Source organism: Contarinia nasturtii, unplaced genomic scaffold, assembly GCF_009176525.2.
Source record: "Contarinia nasturtii isolate CC-2019 unplaced genomic scaffold, AAFC_CNas_1.1 Cnas_scaffold_695, whole genome shotgun sequence".
NCBI classification, from domain to species: domain Eukaryota; kingdom Metazoa; phylum Arthropoda; class Insecta; order Diptera; family Cecidomyiidae; genus Contarinia; species Contarinia nasturtii.
In genome coordinates, this window is record NW_022198046.1 from 45,082 (window position 1) to 65,505 (window position 20,424).

At 31.5% G+C, this 20,424-nt stretch overlaps 7 protein-coding genes across 12 annotated transcripts; 3 read left to right on the forward strand and 4 right to left on the reverse strand.

Annotated features, from left to right (window-relative positions):
• Positions 1 to 6: 6 nt before the first annotated feature.
• LOC116340906 (transmembrane emp24 domain-containing protein 3-like) lies at positions 7 to 1,217 on the reverse strand. The gene is made up of 4 exons (XM_031767655.1): positions 942 to 1,217; positions 770 to 880; positions 300 to 515; positions 7 to 236 (listed from the first exon to the last, which is right to left on the reverse strand). The coding sequence occupies exons 1-4, from the start codon at positions 1,101 to 1,103 to the stop codon at positions 45 to 47; spliced, it is 681 nt and encodes a 226-aa protein (XP_031623515.1). The 5' UTR covers positions 1,104 to 1,217; the 3' UTR covers positions 7 to 44.
• A 439-nt stretch (positions 1,218 to 1,656) lies between these two features.
• Positions 1,657 to 5,389, forward strand: LOC116340905 (tricarboxylate transport protein, mitochondrial). Of its 4 annotated transcripts, none has more exons than XM_031767651.1 (8): positions 1,657 to 1,864; positions 3,728 to 3,877; positions 3,937 to 4,029; positions 4,132 to 4,258; positions 4,320 to 4,384; positions 4,480 to 4,613; positions 4,716 to 4,884; positions 4,966 to 5,389. In XM_031767651.1, the coding sequence occupies exons 2-8, from the start codon at positions 3,760 to 3,762 to the stop codon at positions 5,223 to 5,225; spliced, it is 966 nt and encodes a 321-aa protein (XP_031623511.1). In that variant the 5' UTR covers positions 1,657 to 1,864; positions 3,728 to 3,759; the 3' UTR covers positions 5,226 to 5,389. The 4 variants fall into 4 exon arrangements, with proteins under 4 accessions (XP_031623511.1, XP_031623513.1, XP_031623512.1 ...); XM_031767653.1 differs by having other exon boundaries at positions 1,661 to 1,837; XM_031767652.1 differs by lacking the exon at positions 1,657 to 1,864 and adding an exon at positions 2,930 to 3,063.
• Positions 5,390 to 5,458: 69 nt separating this feature from the next.
• LOC116340904 (pachytene checkpoint protein 2 homolog) lies at positions 5,459 to 7,736 on the reverse strand. Of its 2 annotated transcripts, none has more exons than XM_031767650.1 (13): positions 7,553 to 7,736; positions 7,340 to 7,478; positions 7,194 to 7,274; positions 7,057 to 7,134; positions 6,957 to 6,992; positions 6,780 to 6,879; positions 6,632 to 6,695; positions 6,510 to 6,573; positions 6,401 to 6,440; positions 6,175 to 6,315; positions 6,019 to 6,072; positions 5,827 to 5,939; positions 5,459 to 5,757 (listed from the first exon to the last, which is right to left on the reverse strand). In XM_031767650.1, exons 1-13 carry the CDS (start codon positions 7,663 to 7,665, stop codon positions 5,521 to 5,523), a joined length of 1,260 nt encoding a protein of 419 aa, XP_031623510.1. In that variant the 5' UTR covers positions 7,666 to 7,736; the 3' UTR covers positions 5,459 to 5,520. The 2 variants fall into 2 exon arrangements, with proteins under 2 accessions (XP_031623510.1, XP_031623509.1); XM_031767649.1 differs by having other exon boundaries at positions 7,340 to 7,481.
• Positions 7,737 to 7,911: 175 nt separating this feature from the next.
• LOC116340832 (probable ATP-dependent RNA helicase DDX56) lies at positions 7,912 to 10,267 on the reverse strand. The gene is made up of 5 exons (XM_031767532.1): positions 10,176 to 10,267; positions 9,763 to 9,960; positions 9,209 to 9,625; positions 8,910 to 9,138; positions 7,912 to 8,792 (listed from the first exon to the last, which is right to left on the reverse strand). The coding sequence occupies exons 2-5, from the start codon at positions 9,941 to 9,943 to the stop codon at positions 7,973 to 7,975; spliced, it is 1,647 nt and encodes a 548-aa protein (XP_031623392.1). The 5' UTR covers positions 9,944 to 9,960; positions 10,176 to 10,267; the 3' UTR covers positions 7,912 to 7,972.
• Positions 10,268 to 10,408: 141 nt separating this feature from the next.
• On the reverse strand, positions 10,409 to 13,094 carry LOC116341102 (tetratricopeptide repeat protein 30 homolog). 2 transcript variants are annotated; one of them, XM_031767971.1, is made up of 7 exons: positions 12,463 to 13,094; positions 12,298 to 12,395; positions 12,131 to 12,241; positions 11,559 to 12,072; positions 11,193 to 11,364; positions 11,077 to 11,136; positions 10,409 to 10,874 (listed from the first exon to the last, which is right to left on the reverse strand). In XM_031767971.1, the coding sequence occupies exons 1-7, from the start codon at positions 13,039 to 13,041 to the stop codon at positions 10,456 to 10,458; spliced, it is 1,953 nt and encodes a 650-aa protein (XP_031623831.1). In that variant the 5' UTR covers positions 13,042 to 13,094; the 3' UTR covers positions 10,409 to 10,455. The 2 variants fall into 2 exon arrangements, with proteins under 2 accessions (XP_031623831.1, XP_031623832.1); XM_031767972.1 differs by having other exon boundaries at positions 10,735 to 10,874; positions 11,072 to 11,136.
• A 1,068-nt stretch (positions 13,095 to 14,162) lies between these two features.
• Positions 14,163 to 18,689, forward strand: LOC116340513. The gene is made up of 9 exons (XM_031767058.1): positions 14,163 to 14,287; positions 14,350 to 14,502; positions 14,563 to 14,824; positions 14,885 to 15,003; positions 16,810 to 16,986; positions 17,874 to 18,082; positions 18,151 to 18,237; positions 18,298 to 18,336; positions 18,399 to 18,689. The coding sequence occupies exons 1-9, from the start codon at positions 14,207 to 14,209 to the stop codon at positions 18,487 to 18,489; spliced, it is 1,218 nt and encodes a 405-aa protein (XP_031622918.1). The 5' UTR covers positions 14,163 to 14,206; the 3' UTR covers positions 18,490 to 18,689.
• Positions 18,690 to 18,739: 50 nt separating this feature from the next.
• LOC116340514 (gamma-tubulin complex component 2 homolog) lies at positions 18,740 to 20,422 on the forward strand (the record flags this gene model as incomplete). The annotated part of the gene is made up of 1 exon (XM_031767059.1): positions 18,740 to 20,422. A coding segment is annotated over exon 1 (1,665 nt), but the record flags the coding sequence as incomplete, so codon positions are not given.
• Between the last annotated feature and the right edge of the window lie 2 nt (positions 20,423 to 20,424).

A 20,424-nucleotide genomic window follows, 5' to 3' on the forward strand; every position in this document is an offset into this window, starting at 1 on the left:
AATTGAAAAATACCATTTTTAAAATTATAGATATGAGAAACACTCTAATGTACATAACCAAAGCGTGGTTCTCGTGTGTGAATTAATGGTTTTACTGATCTTGGTTCATTGAAGAAATTTCGAAGAATCAGAACTTGTGAAACACTTATGGCAACAATTACAAATGTCTGCATTAAAGACCATCCAAGAACTCGTTCATTTAATTCCTCTGCAAAGCGACGTCCATGAGATTCTTGCTAAATATTTTTGAAGAAGCAAATGTTGAAATTCATAAAACTATATTTGATAATAACACATACCAAGCGATAATGCATTTGTCCATTTATAACATCATTCAAAGTGTCGTGAATTTCTTCCGCCGTTGTTTCCATAAATGTCATAACTGTATCATGAATGTCATGATTCGACCCTTCAAACAGTTGATTTTTCTCATCTGCTACAAACGACATGAATATAGATTTGTGCGTGAAGGTTGAAAACTGATTGCTAAAACAGATCGCAAATTCGCCGGCTTCCTTATAGTGAAAAATAAAATGAAGAAATTTGATAAAAATATGTTCCAAATATTCCAAAGTCTTTATTTCGAAATCAGTCACACAGAAAACAAATATTACACACAGATGTTTTGAGTGTAGTTCTGTTTGATAACTTTGGAATGTATTTTACACGTAAGCGGAAAAAATTATATAATATTTTTTTTGGATTTCTACTGATTTGAAAAAAAGTTTGAGAAAATCTTTTGTTAAATTATTATGTTATAAGGACTTACCGTCGTATTGAACATGAATGTGTCATATTCCTTTCGTAATTCTTTGTAGATTAAATTTTGGTTGGGTGCTTCTACTGTAACATCAACATCGAGTTGTCCACCACTCACGACCTTTCAAAGCAATCCAAATGGTAATTTATAACGATACTGGCATTCATTTAAAATTACTCACTTGAAATTCTAGCTTACAAGGAATATTATTCGGAACTACTTCGTAGAAGCATTGCTCATCATTATCTGCCAAATCGAATGTAAATTCAGCACTATCGGCTATGTCCGATAGTAAAATTATTAAAAAAATCGAATAAAAAGTGTTTTTTGAATTAATTTCCATTTGTAGTTGAGAGTTTTTTTCACGTTATCCCTGAGTTCAATAACAATGACTAGATCTATTTTTTTAAGATACAAAACAAACTAATAACGACGTGGTGATGCTATTGATAATAATTATCAAATGAAAGCAAAAACACCTAATAAAGCGTTTATTTTACTCAATTTGATGAACGTGGCGTGTAAAGATATACCAATACAATCTTGCGTTTGAATACGAATGTAATTGTGATGTATATAGAAAACTTTAAGACAGATGTTTATTTAATATTACAATTCAATAAAGAAGAAGTTTTTTTTATGAGCACCTTAATAGTACTTTTATGTTCATTCAATGTATACTTTTATCGAACAACGGTAATTTCTACTCCTTTTTTAACTGATTACTGAACTTGAAAAATAAATTCTGATTACGTTTATATTTTCATTACGGAATTCAAATATACTAAGCATATATTCTAAAGCTACTAGTCATCTAATCATCACTCAAACCAGATTTTAATCATATCATTAACACACTCAGATCATCGTTTTTCTTTTACAGTGTTCATTTGGCCCGCTATTTGATGCATATGTGCTTTAAACAAATTCATTCAGATAGAATGAATTGAAAATAAAAATAGTATACTTTGGAGAAATAAAATTTTTGTGTCAGTCGATCATTTAACGTTGGCGGAAGCAGTCAGACGGTCTAAAATTGTAACATACGTGCTTTTCGGATACATTTAAATAATATCGGTTCGTCATAAACATAACATTTTTTCAGTAAGTAACAAATGATATCATATCACTGATATGTATTCGCTTTGATCAAGTATCGCTCAGCATCGAGTAGCATATATAATTTTTATATCACTGAAATGCACTGATAAAAAGATAATGGGTTAGCAACAATTTAAAAAAGGATTTGAATTTATTATCAAATACGTCGTTATCATTGATTCGATTATGCAAGAAAAGTCTTAGTTTGCCCTTCAGTACATAACTCAAAGACAATTGTAACAGATTTTTCTTATTAATATTTTTTTCTAGCTTTTTTTGTGAAAATATATTACAAATACGAGTTTAGTTGGGCAAATACTTGATTATTCAGTTTCTAAAGTTTTTTCATGATAAAGAAAAGGAAACTAAAAAAAAATAATTTTAAAAATAAATTAATTATTATGAATACGTTTAAGTTTTTTCGCTTGATTAAAAATTCTTTTAACATTAGTATTTTTTTTTGGTTCGTTTCAATTCTTAATCAATTGACCGTATGATTTGGGAACCTTTTTTTTTATTTTTATTTTTATTTGAGGGATATTATCATTACCGGTCAACACCGAAAGAGATGTATAAATAACAAAATAAATACATTTTACGCTCTACTTTGCAGTTCCATTAAATGATATATATACTTATTTGAGAAAGAGAGAGAGAGAGAGAGAGAGAGAGAGAGAGAGTCAAAAGGCGAAAGTGGCAAGTTTCCATATACGTGCTTTTGAGTCTCTCATATTTCTCTTTTCACATTTTTGATGAGAGTGTGTAGGTAAAAAGCACGTGCATACAGTCAAAAATCTCAATGTGAGCATGTCTACTTCAGTCTAGTATTGTTATTTTGAACTGGTGGTTTGAAAGTTATTTCTTTTGTATTGGAGTCTTCGGTGAATGAAAGTACACTGATACACACACAGTATGTCTGATAGGTCATTCTGTTGAAATCATGCGACGTAATACGCGCGTAGAATGTAGACTGCTGAATCACTGGAATCCGGAACGTAGCGTGAAAACAAAACACACCAATACATTTATTATACACGGCAAAAACACAAACAAACACTTGCCGAATGTCATTTGCCTTTCTGATGTATCGATATTATGACTAGATTCATGTTTGGTATTCAATTCATTCCATCTATGACTGTTCTCGCCTCTCCTTTATATAATACCGTTCCGAAAAAAGTCTGTGACCAAATCACTTTCAGGTAAAATAAAAAAGTCATATTGAATTCAAAACAACGTCTAAATACAAATTCCGGTCAAATAAAAAACAGTGAAAGTGAAAATACGCATATTACATATATGAATATTTTTACATGTTTCTTTATAGCTTAGTAGGCATGTGAAATGTTCAGTGGACTTTGAATTTAATAAAGATATTAAAGTAATATTAACACATAGTTTCTCAGCAATTGATTTGAATTGTTTCTTTCTTGATTTTTTTTCGGATTTTTTCGAGCAATTATAAAAAATTAGTTCCAAATAAATATAAAATAAAGTATAATAAAAACATCACTTTATATTGCATTGAACGAAAAACTATATAATTCTAAAGTGAAATGTAAATAACCGATTGCTTTATTTCAACATCGTTTCCCACTTTAGGGTTTTCACATTGTTTGTTAAAGAGAAATACAAATTTTACATAAATTAAAATACGATTAAGTGACAACACTTCACATACGTTTGGATTTAATATTTGCTCGTTTAAATAATGAACAATAAGGTTCGGGCAATTCATACACATACTGAACTTTGGAGTTTAATATCAATGAACTTTTTGTATTCATAGTAATAAAGAATGAACGATGGCTTTTTTTTACTAATAAATATTTGTCTTTACGTACATTGTACAATCACTATTTTCAGTTCTTCTTACCTAAAAAAATATTTGATCAATAATGGACTCAAAACGATCACTTTTATTACCAATGCCAAAAAGAAACCCATTCCCCCAAAGACCATGGATGGAAAATAATTGTGCTGCTGCTGCAGCTGGAGGTTCAACTGGTTTAAAAGGTATTAATTTTTATTACTAAATTAAATATATATTCATCTATATAAATTTCTAATCTCAGGAATCGTGGCCGGTGGCATCACAGGAGGAATTGAGATCTGTATCACATTTCCTACTGAGTATGTTAAAACTCAACTACAATTAGACGAAAAAGGTGAGGTATAGATAAATTGAATTAAAAAAATCTTCAAAGTAAAAAGCCATCCGGAAGTATTAAATTGAATACAACATTTTTCTACTTCTAAATTCTAAAAAGGTGGAAGCAAGAAGTATAATGGAATTGGTGATTGCATTAAGAAAACTATAAAGTCAAATGGATTCTTTGGATTATATCGCGGACTTTCGGTCCTCTTATACGGAAGCATTCCAAAATCAGCAGTTCGGTAAAGAATTTATCGGCTAGTTGTTTTTCTATTATTTAAAAGAAAATTATTTTTGCTATAGTTTTGGAGCTTTTGAGACATTTAAAAAACAAATGCAAGATCACAATGGCCAATTGACGGCTGGAGGTAAATTATTTTCATTATCTAATGGAATATTGTCCTATATTTTTTATTTATTTTTTAGAAAATAATCCTAATTAACTTTTTCTGTTCATTATCAGGTAAATTATTGGCTGGTTTGGGAGCTGGAGTTGCAGAAGCTATTCTTGCCGTTACACCAATGGAAACCGTTAAAGTTAAATTCATCAATGATCAGCGCAGTGGAAATCCACAATACAAAGGTTTCTTTCACGGTGTATGTAAAATTATTATTTCATTGCTTAAGGATTTCCATCTATTTTTTCGACAATTTTTCTATTACTCATTGATTATTTTCCATTACTTCCATTCCTCCCAGGTATCAACAATTATAAGGAATGAAGGAGTTTTGGGAGTTTACAAAGGCGTTACTGCAACGATCATGAAGCAAGGTTCCAATCAAGCGATTAGATTCTATGTAATGGAAACATTGAAGGATATGTACAAAGGTGACGATCCAAAGAAACCTGTACCAAAACTTGTTGTCGGTATGTACTGATTATTTAGCTGACTTGGAATAACCATAATCAGTTCATCAATAACTGACTTTAAAATATGAAATATTGTAGGTATGTTTGGCGCTTTTGCTGGTGCAGCTTCTGTATTTGGCAATACGCCAATTGATGTAGTAAAAACTAGAATGCAAGGACTTGAAGCGTCGAAATATAAGAATACTGCCGATTGCGCACTTCAAATATGGAAGAATGAGGGTCCACGTGCATTCTACAAAGGAACAGTGCCACGGCTTTCACGCGTGTGTCTTGATGTAGCCATCACATTCATGATTTACGACACCTTTATGGATGTTTTTAATAAATTCTGGCATTAGTTATACTAATCTTTTCATCGTTTTACTTTATTGCTCAAAGTTTAGAGTGTGGAGTTTTATTTATTTAAAATAAAGCTGCACATTTACTGCAAATATTGATGTAACATACAATGCTTCAACGAGAGAGAATAAAATTAAAACACTATTTCTTCCTATTCACGACACTCTTCAAATTATTAATTTTCAAATTTTTATTAAAATAGCAAAAGATTGAAGCAGAGATGAAAAAAAAATATAAAGGATTCAAACTTTATTCATTTTGTGTGACAATATGTTTAAATGATCGCAAGTAAGTCTATTTCGATATGGCGCTTATATCAGTCAAATGTTTTTCAACTGCACCATCCAGAGCAACCAGGAATGTTAATAAATCAACCTTTTCGCTATGGATGAACCATGCGTGTGCTAGTAATGGTAACTTTCTTAGCGAGCGTCCGCTTAAACCTTGACTTTTCTTAGCTATGTCCAATAATCGTTCTATATTAGCTGAACCCCATTTTTTGTCCTCAGTTTCATTTATGACGATTTGAACCTTTTGTTGTAAAATTGTATGAGTGCCGATTATTTAGCCATTGCAGAATAAAATACAACTTGAAATTACCTTAACCAGTTCATCAATAGCAGACTTGAAAATATGGAATATTGCAGGAATTGAAGGGAATCCAATAAACTGCTTGAGATCAGCGCGATCAACGAAAGCAATATCAATCGTACCTAAGGGGCGAATCACAAAAGAAAAGAATACAATTCATTTAAAATAATCGAAAATAATCGAATTGCCCCTTTATCGTACCGCTTAAATTGGATGTTGTAAGAACCAGAACATTACTGTGGTTTCGCAGCTGGTCTACAATGAATATTGAAATATTATTCGGTTACGTTATCATTGTTTAATTATTTTCAAGAGCATTTAAGTGTTTGAACTTTTATAAGTATTAGAAAATCAAACCTAGTTGTGTTAAAACCGCATTTACGACACGCAGCGAATCGGATGGTTCCTGTTGAATCGAAACAGTATCACGAGCATAGGCAATTGATTCCACTTCATCAATTAAAATTACAACCAACGATTCGGCGTCATGGCACACATCTTTTTGAGTAGAGCGAAATAGAGAATAAAATCAAATTGCATATTAAACTCACATTATAATACATCGTATTCGACTACACCTCACCTTTGATAGTTGTAAACATTTTCATTACCAATTTTCCACTCTGTAGAATCGGAATTCGATTAGTTTAAACGAAAATATAAACAATGCTTGTTACTCTTAGAATACTTACTTCACTAAACCATTTTGAAAACAAACTGTGACTATTGATTTCAAATAGATGTGTGTATCGAAATCTGTAATAAATCACTTTGATTAAAATTCTGAATGAATGAAAAATGTTGAGGTTCATACTTGGAGCTCATATGGATTGATATTTTATGAGCAAGTGCCTTTGATAAACTCGTTTTGCCAGTACCTGGTTTTGGTAACGTGGGAGAATTTTATACACTAATTTAATCTGGAATTTATTGTATTCGAAGTAAATCAAATTAATATCAACCTGGTGGGCCATGGAGCAAAATCAATTTGTTGCAAGAGATTGCATTTGTGTCAACTTTTTTCTCGGCAAAAAGCATTAAACTCTTTGAGAACCGCAAAAGCTGAAATAAATTAACAAATTCAATGTATTATTTAAAGAAAATGAGATCTTTGCAGTCTATTTAAAGAAAAAACATACATTTTCTTTGAGATCATCTTCAAAATATAAAAATTCCTGTGGGTGAAATTTATGTGGGTGAATTTTTATAAAATCGAAATAATGGAATTGCAACTCCTACCCACAATCCTTGAAATTCTCGGTTTGGTAAAATCCAATGCTGTGATGCAGGAATATCCTCCATATCACCGTCAGCAGTCTGAGAATAAAAAAATATTTATAAATTGTTTCAATTCTTTTTTATATATCCCGTCAAACCTCAATTGTTTCCATTTCAGCAGCATGCGAATTTACAGTGTACGCAAAGAACTGGACATCTTCAAATTTGGCGTTTTGGAACTACAATCAAATTTACTTAATGTGAAACAAATATAATAACTCACTAAAATTGATTGGATTCGTACCCAAAATGGCTGATTGATTGTGATTTCTTCGACCAAATCAGAAATGGGCGCATTTTCACATTTGACAAGTGTTTGATTGATTTTTCGTTCTTTCAAATAATCGAATACCAATCGATACAATTCATTTTCATCAATTTGCCTTCTAACAAACAAAATGTTAAATATCATTCTTATACAAATAACTATTTGAATCAGAGTAAATTGTATACTTACGCATCTTTTCGTCGTAGTATTTCAACATACACTCCTAAAGATTGTGTATCATTTTGCGCATCAATAATGGCATAGTCCATTTCAATGGAATTTCCCGACGAAATATTATCCATAACTATAAACAACGTGCTTCGACGATAAAAGTTAGATACTTTTTGTGTGATTTTGACGTTAAGCTACTGACATTAATTCAAAACATTGAAAGACAACGTACAGAGTAAAGTTGGCTACATATGGAAAAATGAGAGAAATAACAAGTTTAGAACTTAACTTACAATTGTCATCGCAACGATATTATGTACAATGTACATTGTTTTTCTTGGGTGGCTACAAATTACCAAAATAAAATACAAATGCTATATTTTTTCCAAATGTTCTTTTAATCTTAGAAATAAATCAATGAAACATAATTTAAAACGTTTATTTTCTACGTTTTTTTGCGTAATCAAACTTCGAAACTAGCAACGGATTGTTTTGTTTGAGTTGAAATGCTGACTTCGATTTATTATTCGCATAAGATCTCTTTCGTTTATTACTGTTACTTGCTGTTGATCTCTGTAGACGCTTTAATTCAGGTGGTACAATGTAATCAGGTACATCGGCTAAATGTGCTTGCTTTTTCACCGTCCCCAGTTGTTTATCATGCCGCAAAAGTTGTAAATCACGTGGATTGTTATCAAAGAAACATTTCATTTTTTCACAGTTGATCATCTCATTTTTAATTTCTTTAACCCGAGCATCTCTTATAGCAACTTTTGTGATGGCCCGCCAGGCATCATTAGCACGATATCGGAATGCATCAACCTTTTCCAATTTAAATTGATAATTTTTTATAACATCATTTCCACTTGAGTATCCAGTCTTGAGATGCTGTTCTACAGAGTCCAAGAGAGATTTTTCCTCGAAATCGGCAAAAGATAAAACAGTGCCAATATTATTCCCTCTCGCTGTGCGACCAGCTCTATGGATATATGAACTAACATCTAAAGGAAAATCAAAATTGATCACATTCGATACATGTTGAAAATCAATTCCTCGAGCCACACCAGACTCTTTGTCAATTTTTCCGACTTTCGCTTGTTTAATTTTTGGTTGGTTCAAGGCTTGTTCATCTGACGCAATAATTATATCGTAAAAATTTCGATTAAACTGTGTAACAGCATGACATCGTACTTTGGCCGGTAGCTCTGAGTTAAGGATACAAGATTTTATAGAAAATTGTTCCAAAAATAGTTTCAGCCTGAAAGAAAAAATTATACATTTTAATTAGATCCATACATATTACATATATCTCATTAGTCCGAACATATTTTGTGCATCATGATAGAAAAAAATGGGGAATTGCGTTGAAAATTACTTGTAGCATCGATCTACGGTGTTTACAAAAATGATACTCTTGCCACGAATCAATTCCAATTTAAGAAGGGAGTATAAAATCGCTGCTTTGTCACTTTCTTCGGCCAAGATACGATAGTGTGTCAACTGTGTGACTGGTGCCAATTCTGGCTCCTCAAGTTTCAATATAACTGGATTGTGTAAAACCAGTCTTTTTAATGTGGTCACATCGTCGCTGAGTGTTGCTGATGCTGGAATTAAAAATATATCCCATTAGAACAAGTTTTCATCATACCACTTTTCCCTTTATTGCATATATACCTAAAATTGCCTGATAAATCGATGGTAAATAGTTGAGAACTTCCTTAAGGTCGTTTTCAAAACCGAATGAAAATACTAGATCAGCTTCATCAATAACTATTGTTTCCAAAGCGTCCAACTTTACAACTCCTAATTTCAGTTGAGTCAGTATTTTCGCCGGTGTTGATATTACAACATCAGGTCGTTCAGCTAACATGTGTTTAACCGTACTTGCGGTAACAGTTGACGACAAGTCAATGGAACGAACATCTCTTTGACATTTTATTGTGAGTTCATCAAATGATAACTTTATTTGTTGGCACAGTTCCTTACTGGGGGCCAAAACTAATGTCGTGATTAATTGTTCAGTGATTGATGTCTCTTTTTTCATTTTTAAGATTTTTTGAATAACTGGAATTGCAAATGCAGCTGTTTTGCCTGTAGAATATCATTAAAAGAAAAAAGAAAGAGCTAGAGCTGACAGGTCATATGGACTTTATAGAATTATTACCAATATATAAAAAAAATTCTCAGCATTAGATATTGGTTTGATGAAATTTTAGAAATACTCTTACCTGAACCAGTTTTCGCTCGCACTAAAACGTCTTTACCTTCTAGTAATAGAGGTATAGCCTTCTCTTGAATAAGTGTTGGTGTCATCCATCCAAGCAAAGCAATTGCCTTCAAAATTCTATCGTCTATCTCCATTTGATGGAATTGCAATTGTTTATCATCACTTTCACTCGTTTCCTCCATTTTTCTATTGCCAGAATCTGAAAAAATCACGACGAATTATAAACTCAATACTGAAAAACTAAAGTGAAAACTCAAAAAGAAAAAATCAGAGAGAAGATTAATCGTTTCATTTATTTGCCAACATTTCCGATCACGGTAAATGATGCGAACTCAATGGTCCAAAAAAATTTCATCATGAAAACTAGAAAACTATATCAATGAAATTCTGTAAAATTGGTACTATTCGACTTACGTTTATTTTTGTAATATTCCAAAAATATCCAAGTTAAATAAATAAATTGCTTCTTTCAACACGTGTGTACCTTTGTGACAGACGTATTACGCATTCTAAAATTTATTTCATTCATAATTGTAAGGTTATGTTAATACAAATTTCAAAGTGAATTTTAGTACATTAAGGCAGTTTCGTACTAAAATAAAGCCATTTCAAATTTTTGTTGATGATCAAACGTTTTTAATATTATAATCTGAAAAACTCAATTATTTTTTTTCTCTTATAGTTATAAATGATTTCATTCATATTCAATGGCTTGTAACAGCAAAGCATTCAGTTTTCTTGCTTCCAAGCCAATTGTTTGAGGTTCATCGAGATTTTCATCAGATGTAGTTTCAAAAACAGCAGGCATATGTGCACTTTGGCATGTATACAATAAGTTTATAACTTCTTCAATTACAACAGAAGGTAGCACTAATGTTTGTTTTGCAAGCCCGGTCAAAAGTCCCAACACACATCTCTTGACATAAAACCAGGTGTCAGGGCATAATCTAGATCCTGCCGTTGCATTATCCAAAGCGTGTGCTATTCGTGATAGTCCAAATTCGTAGTTTCCCTTTGCACAATATAAAGTGCCGATGACCAGATTCACAATACACAAATGTAAGCAATGTCCGTTTGCATTGCCTTTTATTTCTTCCGCTCGTTCAACTTTACCTAGAATTGAGCATCAAATTGAAAATAATTTAAAATAAGCCACAAATAATCGAATTAATGGAAACATATGATGAAAATGAAATTGGATACGAAAGTGAATGTAAATGACGATAATGAAAACAATCGAACAATAATCAAAAGAATCAATAAGAAAAAATTATTAAATAATAGAAAAGTAATTTTTAGGTGAATTGTACTTTACGCATTAAATCTTCAGCTTCTTCATTTTGCGAGGTCATTATATACGAAACACATAAATTCCCTGAAATTATTTTTAGTTATAAAGTGCGTATATATTGTATTATCTTATTTACTTACCCAATACTGCCGCCGATACGCTCAAAATATCACCGTAATTTTGTCGAACAATTGGTTCATAAAATGCTGCTGCTTCTTTATATTTATCGCCACGCATGAATAGAACATGGGCGGCATGCAACCGCCATAACGGTGATTCGGAACAAAATTCAGCGGAACTTCGAAACTCTCTCTAATAAAATGATAATTTAATTTTTGTTTAAGTTTAAAATGCTAATGTAGAAAAATTAGATGCCGAATCAGCATTTCAAATCGATCATTTATTACCGAATTGAAAAAAGGAATTGCTATACCAGATGGCATAATTTTGGAAGAAAGGTATCCAAAGGTTTTGATTTAAAAAAATCCTGTTCAATTAAATCATACCTCAGCCGTTCCGAAATCATCATCCAACCAATACAACCATGCTCTAGCCATGGCAACTGGTAAATAGTTCTCCAGTTCTTCCTCATATTCTCGAAGTGTTCGTTTAACTATATCATCATCATTTGAAGCGCGACCTTCCTGTATTTTTGCCGTCAATGTACGCAATTTGGTGGTTAAACGTGCCGATAGTTTTTCTAGTTTTTGATCAGCCTCCTCACGACTGGTTTGAACAGTGATGATTGCATCGAGTAAGTCATACAAAAAAGTTGACAAGTATTTGTATGTAAGATGAGCATGTTCAGCTAATATATCGGCGGCTGTATCATACATTTCTTGTTTGCAAGACAACAGCAGAATGTTCGCAAATGTTTCTGCAGGGCATGTTGGTGGGCCTATTTCAAGTAAAAAGGCCAAGCGCCTTAAACTTGTCCCAATTCCTCCAGATGTATCAGTTAAAGCTAGATTATGCAACGTAACTGGATCAAGTTCAGGCTCTGACCTCGGAGGTAAGTCCCTAGCAATTATAAATATAATTATTATTTCAATTTCTTATTATAATAAATAAACAATACATTAAAGCTTCTCGGGCCCCATCTAAATTCCCTTCTTGATACTCAATGGCTGCTTTAAGATTCAAGCTTTGTGTTAAACCAGATGCTGCTAAGGAAGGTGGATTTCCAACACTGAAAATATAGCTTTTTTAACAAAAGTATTATTATAAATAATTTAAATTTCATACCTCCGTGCGCCACCCTCGTTTTCAATTTGGGCTCCGATTCCAAGCTCCGGATAATTTCGAATACCTCTCTCAACAATTTCGGATATATAATTTAGAGCCTAATAGTAAGAATTACAATAATCGTAGAATTACAATAATTGTAATAATTATCATTGTAAAAATTACCTGTGCATTTTCTTTGCGTCGATAGTGACACATAGCTGCGTTATAAGCTGTTAATGGATTAAAACCACCGTTTTGTAAGGCGGCTGTAAATCTCTGAAGTGCTTCATCAAATACGTTGGCTTGAAACAGTAAACAACCTTCGTCATTCAACGTTGACTCGTGATATGGATTTCGTTGAGCAAGTATGGTTTGAGTGCTGCTATATTCCTCATTGAAATATCGAATAGCACATTGCAGTTGTAAGATTTTCTCCCTTAACTCAGGTGTTTCAATAGTTGTTGTTATTTTGAATGCCTCTTCAAAAAGTCCCGATTGGAATAATGATTGAGCATATGCAAATTTATATCCCGGTTCATTTGGGACTAGTAAACACAGTTGCTCGTAGCAATTTGAAGCTTCAATATACTCCTGGCACTGATAGTAACAATACCCGAGTAGCGATAATCCAGCGCGACAATTCGTTGATTCAGGTATTTTACATAGCACTGATATTGCATCCGTATAACGCTGTTCATTGATTAATAAATAAATTGACTTTGTATACTCACCAGAACGAATTTCATTCTTTTTGTGAAACATTTTATCTTTTTTAAATCAATATAATATTTTTATTCAAAACAATACCAAGCGCATTATTCACTGTCCATAACAAGACTGTTTCCATGGAAACGATTTTGACGGAAGAACCACACTGACACTGAGCTATATAAACAATTCTTTTTAGTTGTATGATTTCACTTTAAATAAATTCGTTTTATTCATTTTAAGATTTCAGGTAACTTTTTTCGGTTGAAATAGAAAAATTGAAAAAGAGTGAAAATATTTCGAAATTATTATCTATTAACCGTTTTATTTTCGCAATTGTTCAACCAGAAAATACAGCAATTCATTTCATAAATCTATTTATTATTTTCTATTAAAACGTAATATTTCCACTTCATAACTAATTCTCTTTATAAAAATTCAATGATGCATGTAAAATGGCTTGAAATTAGAATTTATTACATAATGAAATATAAAATCTTTTCGAAATTTAAAACTTAATTATCATATTACTTTACAATGGTAGCAATTTTATCAATCGAAATAAACTTCTTTCTTATATTTTTATCCATCCAACTGAATTACTTTCGGTTATTGAATTGCAGAGAGAGGGGACTAGAAAAATGGACAAAAGTTGGAATTTTCTGAATTAATTTATATTGTGTGTTTACATTCTGCGTCGGCTTAAGATGAATTTTTCATAAATGTTGTGCATAAATATTCAATATTAAGGTACTTAGGAATGCAAGCTTAAGCTTATTCCACCTGGTTGCACTTTTCTAGACAGTTCATTAAATTCGTACAATTTTACCAACAACACTCCCAATTACTATCATTTTTAGCTGTTATATTATTCTTGTGTTTCGTTTACTATATTTATATATAATTTATTTATGCGTTGAACCATTTAATTGCACGTTGTTTTATTGTGATCTTTAAAAAAAATACAAACAGTTCAAGTGCAGATTCCGTATAAATTGGACTGTTTTCTTTATATAGAGGATTATATCTTTCTTGGCCATTGCATTGAACATACATTGTACGTAGTAATTCAAAATAATAATTTATTGTAATTCTGGTTAAAGTTTCAAATGCTAATGTAAATTCACAGTGAATGAATAAGAACTATGCAAGTAAATGCATCGAAGCCATCTAACAAATTAGATGCTGTGTTAAAACTTTAATTTTTTTGAGGATTGAAATGAAATTAAGCAATCAGATATCGACTTTCTTTTTAATTGTTGCCATTCAGTTGAATAGAGGATTATGTAAACGCATAACGGTGAATATGATTTAATAGTCAGTGTAGATTTTTGTAATGAATTGGTTGTAAATTCATTTTAGAAACGTCAGTTATATCGTGAGCAAGTTCAGCCACATTCTGGCGGAAAAATTCCCGAATCAGCATTTGAAACAGATCGTTTGATACTTAATCGACTTCAAAAAGAAGGAATTGCTATACCAGATGGTATAATTTTGGAACAAAGGAATCCAAAGGTAACAAAACGACTATTTTTTTATAAAAAAAATTCTTTTCAATTAATCCATACCTTTTAGGTTTATCCATATTCAAACAATGACTTGCGTCCAGTATTTAAGGTGATTTCTGATAATCTATTCATGGATAATGCTGGTGTATTGAATCCTTTGCCAGTTAGTGAAACAACGTATCCAATACCACGCACCACCGAAGAAAGGTCAATGAATACACCAATCCAAACGATTCCAATTCAAACAACAGTTTATCAGCCAATTTATCGAAAACTTACACTTCCAAACGCCAACATACAAAATCCATTGCTCAGCTTGCAGAAAGATTGTAAGTACAATAGATATTTGCACGTTTCAAATAACCAACATTTCAATAATTTTTGCTCAGTTCGTACGCCTATCACAGATATTCATCATATTATCAAAACACCTGCATCTGTCAATCAAAAAAAATTACACACTCATTCCACAATCAAATATTACCATCATGACTATGTTACATCACAGGTAGTGCTCTTTATCAGTCTGATGTTTTTTTTTTTTTTTTTTTTGTGGAAAATCAATTTCTTCAATGCAACAGAATTCATTTTATTTATCATTTTTTCCCGTTATCTTTACAGATATTGAGTGATATAACAAAATTAATGGAAAATATTGGATATGACATCCCATTCGGTTCCCCAATATAAATTTTTGGTGGCCACACATATAAAAAAACATTGCTGAAAAATTGAAAAGAACGTGATGAGAGCAACAAAAAAATCATCGTTGGACATAAAGAGTGGAAGCGATTTTTCACATAATTGATCTAAAAATAAATAAAATTGAAAATTTTGACAAAAAAATCTATTTTTTATCATTCATAAGGAAAATTACAACTCTTTGGTTTATAAGTTTGGGCGAATAAATGTTTGAACTGATAAACAGAGAGAGCTTTAACTTATAAATATAATTGATAATTGAAAAGTTTGAAATTATTTCTTTGATGCCTTTTTTTAAGACTCAACTTGTTATTTCATTTGAAACCAAAAAGTCTAATAATAAATAATAAATTAAATTTAAATATTTCAATCTACAGTGCCGCCAGAAAGTTTGGAACCACCTAAGGATTTTTCATACAAAGTGCCTTAAAATGACGATTTTCGAGGTTTCAAAAATAATACTTTTTAACCTCAGAAATCAATAATTTTGGGCATGTTGTTTCAATATATTATGATGAGCAAAATACTGAAAATATTCACCAGTTCTGAAATGACAAGTTTTTGACTTGAATGATAGCTAAAAATGACAAATTTTGTATGAAAATGTATTGTTATATTGCCAAACTGACTGAATAAGTCATATTTAAAAAAAAGCTAAAAATAAGTAAAAAACCAAATCACAGCGTCAGCTTGTCAGTTTTTTTCCTCGATCTGGTCCGGATTATCGGTGTGAAATCCAGACGATGCAACACAAAATTGTCAACTGAAAATCCTGTTAAAATTAATTTTTTTCAACCAAAACAAGAATATTGGCCTCACAAAATCTTCGTAATATTTTTTCCAATCATGATTTTTTCAATATCAAAAATACTAAAAATTTAAAACTTTTGAAAAAATCCAAAATTATTCGAACTATTCTTAAAAACCGTCAATAATTTAAAAAAAAACGGGCGAACTGGCAGGCTTAGCTTATTACATTAATTGCAATCTGAAAAAAATCACAACATATGAAAAAGACCAGCAAAACAACAATTTGAATGATATAGTGAAAGTGGTTTTGAACTGTATGGCCTTAATGCATAACAGTAACCCAATATGACTCTATTTCAATACAAAAAATGATTCTTTTTGTATCTTACGATGTTGTTGCTCCACATTCAATAAAATTACAACTATTTTTCTTAAACTTTAAACAGGGATGTGAAAATTCCAATCATTGAAATTAAATGCACATGGAAACATTCTAATATTTTACCTTGAGTTGATCAGAAGAAAAAAATGGAAATTAATCAATAAGTAATAGAACAGAATGGAAAATGAATCGAAGAAATTGATCAGGAATTGTAGAGTAATGGAATAGTCATTTTTAAGTAAGTTTGCCTAATATTTTACTTTTTCAATTTCAAAAATCAGAAGAACTGTTTTCACAGCCTTGAATCGGCTCGATGAATTTGTAGTGTTATTTAATTGCTTTGATTGCTACTCCGCTATTCCCACTCTGTTTGATTCGGCTTCAATTTTTTGCCCGTTCATGGTTTCTGTTGCTTGATGGGGAAATAGCCGATTATTCCGGTAAATTGTGATTGAAAAGACTTTTTTATAACTACGATAGTTTCACGTTGAGCTTCGTCGTAATCGGAACGCTTTTTTCTTTACTTCTTTACAAATTTCTATAAAAAAAAGAAAAATTGGAACTGTAAATATGTATTTATTGAAAACAGAGAGTAAATGGATATTTTCTATTTTATTATTTGTATCTTTTGGTATTATTCAGAGCGTTCGCGTTGATGTGAGTAATTTTTTTAATTTTTTTTTTTTGAACCAAGATAGTTCATTCACTAAAAGAGTTTATTGATGAAAAAAAAAAAAAAAATACGGGCCATGTTTTAATTAATTCGAAAAATTCTTAAAAATATTTTAAATTGTTCTATTATGGTAATGAAAATTCTCAATTCTCTGCTGTGAAATGAAAATTCTCAACAGTGTAAAATTTCATTTCCAGATATATAATATTTATATCACTTCCATTCGTGCTTTTCTTATAATACAAATTATTAAGTGCTTCTCTGGATGTACTGGAACAAGATATTTTGTAAATTTCGAAATATGATCAGATATGACTTCACCACAAATATATATTATATAACAACGTAGTACTAATTTTCATTGTTCCATGTTTTATTCATTGTTTCATGTACAATAGATACTATCTATCTATCTACTAGATAGAAGATAGTGATCACCTTCAATATATTTTAAACGCAATCACAACTAACAAAGGTTTACTGTTTAAGACTTATATACATACACGAATAACAAATCCAAATGCTATTCGATTCTTAGTTTGCATAAAAAACTTGCGGTCACTCACATTTTACAAAAAAAAAACCAGTTTGAAAGTTACGCATACCAAGCAATTATAATGGCCCAATTATTAAATGTTTATTTTCTACTGTAGATTTCATAATTCGTTTATATTACGTTTTGCGAGTTCTGCATGATGGATTTCTTAAATGATTACTAAGATATTTGTATTTAATGAAGCATTGAAATAGTAATTATATGTATATTAATGATTATGAAAAGGAAATTATTTATTATTAAAAAAATTGAAGAATTTTACAAGATTAAATAAATTAAAACGTTTGATGATATTTGAAATGAATTTCAATCTAGACCTATGGATCATTGTACAACGCTGTAGAGCCTGCTAAGTACCTAGAGCGTCATAAGGAACCGGAGCAGGATTTGCATAAAATTCCAGGTATTCCAGGACATGACTATCCAATTTATCATGAAGTTCCACCAACAAGTTTCCATTGCGGAAATGTCCCTGCTATACCTGGAATGTATGCTAATGTGGAGACAGGTTGTCAGAGCTATCAGTGAGTATAAGTGAAAATAAATAATTTTTATATACATATTATAACTAAGTTACGAACATTTCTTACAGTGTTTGCCACGAAGGGCATCCCGAGTCTTCATTTCTATGTACAAATGGAACAATTTTCAATCAAAAAGAATTTACATGCGACTGGTGGTATGGATATATTTCCCAACATTATTCAAAACTCTTATATAATAGATTTTTTAATTCCAGGTATAATGTGGATTGCAATCAAGCTCCTTCTTTCTATAAGTAAGTCAGAAAAACCACAAATTAAAAAAAGATAATAATAATATTAAACATTATCCATACAGTTTGAATGCCGATCCAGAGCACAATCCATATTTTCCGAAGAAGAAAGTAGATCCTTTACAGGAAGAGGGAAAATTCTATGTGAATCCATGAATTTCACTGTATTTATTTTGATTGATGTGCATGAGTTTTTCGAATAATTTCTAAAAATAACGCATTAGTACTTTGGAACAGAATTTTGTTCTAAACTGATGGTAGCGCCAATAAGCTGTCATTTTTGGATTTTGACATTTTTCATTGTAAAAATAAACATGAAATAAATTTGGCATCAGAAAATTTTGTAAACAAGAAAATTCATTGGGAAAAACGACGATTTCTGCTCGGAAATCCGATTTTTATTAGTAGATAAGGATACTAAATAATGTCTGACTTATTTGATCAACAATTACGTGACTTGCTGCGAAAAATAATTCGTCGATCGGGACAAAAAGTATCATCTGGTGCAATAATACGTGAATTCCAAAAGGAATCAGTGCATCCATCGATTTTACGTCAATTTAACGATCTCATAAAACACGATTCACTCGCTTTGAATCTTTTCGAAACCGACGATGAGACAAATTCAACACATTTGCAAACACATAAACCGGAGCAATGGTTGAAAAATTTTCTTGACAAATATTTATCGAAATTCACAGAATACAAAGAGGCTCAACAAGCGCAAAAGAAAAAGACTGTAAAGTCAACAGGAACAGACGATGAAATAAATGATTCAAAAATTTCGGACATTTTGAAAAAAGTGAAAGCAGCGACAAATGAATATCACCAACAACAGCAGCAGCAACAGCAAAACAACAATGAATATAGTATTTTGAATCAGTTTTCCATTACTGATTCACGACCGCACAGTCTACTTTATTTTAACAAAAACACACATGATAGTTTGCCTATTGGATCGAAAGTTATAAATTGCGCGGCTCTGCCAATATCACGACAAGAACAACTTATTGTAGATGATCTGATTTATTGCGTAATTGGTATACCTGGTGACTACATCACGCCACAGTTTACAGCAGACACTGATTATGATTTTACTCCGATTTCATTTAAAATATCGAGTCAAATCGATGTTTCGCTGCAAAACATTGTACAAGATATACTTCCGATGGCCAGCCATTTTTCAGTAGTTCAGAAATTCACACAATGGAGCTCAAAGGCAAACAATCAAATTTTGCAGGCACTTAGCGAAATATTGCAAAACATTTTGAATGATTATCGTGTATCCATTACGCAATTGGAAAAGGAGCATTCGAAAAATGTTTTGAATTTACACAAACTATTATATTTGGTGCGTCCCAATATGCAAACATTGCACATTTTAGCCGAATTAGTGGAAAAAATCATCAAATCTGATTTACAAGGCGGTTCAATCTTATCGCTATTATTTGATGAAATAACACTACAAACTGGTGACCAAATGTCGCAAAAGATGTTGATTGAGCTCACTGAACGAGCATCGTTGCCATATATAGAAATGCTCGAACGTTGGATTCTTAAAGGTGTCATTATTGATCCGTACCACCAGTTTTTCGTTACCGACAATGGACATGAATTGGGCAATCAAGATCAAATTCTTCACATGGTAGATTATGACACGGCTCGTTACTGGGAATGCCAGTATACCATTCGTTCTGATCGTATTCCTCGTTTTCTTGAGAATGATGCCGATATTATTCTTCGAACTGGAAAATATTTGAATGTCATTCGTCAGTGTGGTAAACAAATTTCGCCGCCAACAGGTTCATCAAAATTGGAGTTTTCCGCTATGAATCATAAACATTCAACTTTCATAAAACAAGCCTATCATAATGCATCGAAAACATTGCTCGAGCTATTTTTGGATGAAAACAATTTGATGGGACACATATCGTCGGTGAAACGTTACTTCCTGTTACAACAAGGTGATCTCATCACACAATTTATGGATGCCAGCGAAGAAGAGCTTAGCAAAAATGTGGATAGTGTTCGACCAGTTCGTCTTGATAATTTACTTCAATTAATTGTACGGTTATCGTCTGCCAAAAATGA

Bases quoted from the DNA above. Each gene is read 5' to 3' on its own strand.
- LOC116340906 (XM_031767655.1), bottom strand. From the start codon at position 1,103: ATGGAAATTAATTCAAAAAACACTTTTTATTCGATTTTTTTAATAATT. The intron at 881-941 runs GTGAGTAATTTT...TTGCTTTGAAAG, and splicing joins CTTGTAAGCTAGAATTTCAA to GTCGTGAGTGGTGGACAACT. The intron at 516-769 runs GTAAGTCCTTAT...TTTCACTATAAG, and splicing joins CATTCATGTTCAATACGACG to GAAGCCGGCGAATTTGCGAT.
- LOC116340904 (XM_031767649.1), bottom strand. From the start codon at position 7,665: ATGGATAATATTTCGTCGGGAAATTCCATTGAAATGGACTATGCCATT. The intron at 7,275-7,339 runs GTACGAATCCAA...ATTTGATTGTAG, and splicing joins CAATCAATCAGCCATTTTGG to TTCCAAAACGCCAAATTTGA. The intron at 6,574-6,631 runs GTATGAACCTCA...GATTTATTACAG, and splicing joins TCAATCCATATGAGCTCCAA to ATTTCGATACACACATCTAT.
- LOC116341102 (XM_031767971.1), bottom strand. From the start codon at position 13,041: ATGTTTCACAAAAAGAATGAAATTCGTTCTGGTGAGTATACAAAGTCA. The intron at 12,242-12,297 runs GTATGAAATTTA...CTATATTTTCAG, and splicing joins AACGAGGGTGGCGCACGGAG to TGTTGGAAATCCACCTTCCT. The intron at 11,137-11,192 runs GTAAGTAAATAA...AAATAATTTCAG, and splicing joins CGTATCGGCGGCAGTATTGG to GGAATTTATGTGTTTCGTAT.
- LOC116340513 (XM_031767058.1), top strand. From the start codon at position 14,207: ATGAAATTAAGCAATCAGATATCGACTTTCTTTTTAATTGTTGCCATT. The intron at 14,825-14,884 runs GTAAGTACAATA...ATTTTTGCTCAG, and splicing joins GCTCAGCTTGCAGAAAGATT to TTCGTACGCCTATCACAGAT. The intron at 16,987-17,873 runs GTGAGTAATTTT...ATTTCAATCTAG, and splicing joins TTCAGAGCGTTCGCGTTGAT to ACCTATGGATCATTGTACAA.
- LOC116340905 (XM_031767651.1), top strand. From the start codon at position 3,760: ATGGACTCAAAACGATCACTTTTATTACCAATGCCAAAAAGAAACCCA. The intron at 3,878-3,936 runs GTATTAATTTTT...TTCTAATCTCAG, and splicing joins AGGTTCAACTGGTTTAAAAG to GAATCGTGGCCGGTGGCATC. The intron at 4,885-4,965 runs GTATGTACTGAT...GAAATATTGTAG, and splicing joins TGTACCAAAACTTGTTGTCG to GTATGTTTGGCGCTTTTGCT.
- LOC116340832 (XM_031767532.1), bottom strand. From the start codon at position 9,943: ATGGAGGAAACGAGTGAAAGTGATGATAAACAATTGCAATTCCATCAA. The intron at 9,626-9,762 runs GTAAGAGTATTT...GATATTCTACAG, and splicing joins GCGAGCGAAAACTGGTTCAG to GCAAAACAGCTGCATTTGCA. The intron at 9,139-9,208 runs GTATATATGCAA...TTTTAATTCCAG, and splicing joins GATTTATCAGGCAATTTTAG to CATCAGCAACACTCAGCGAC.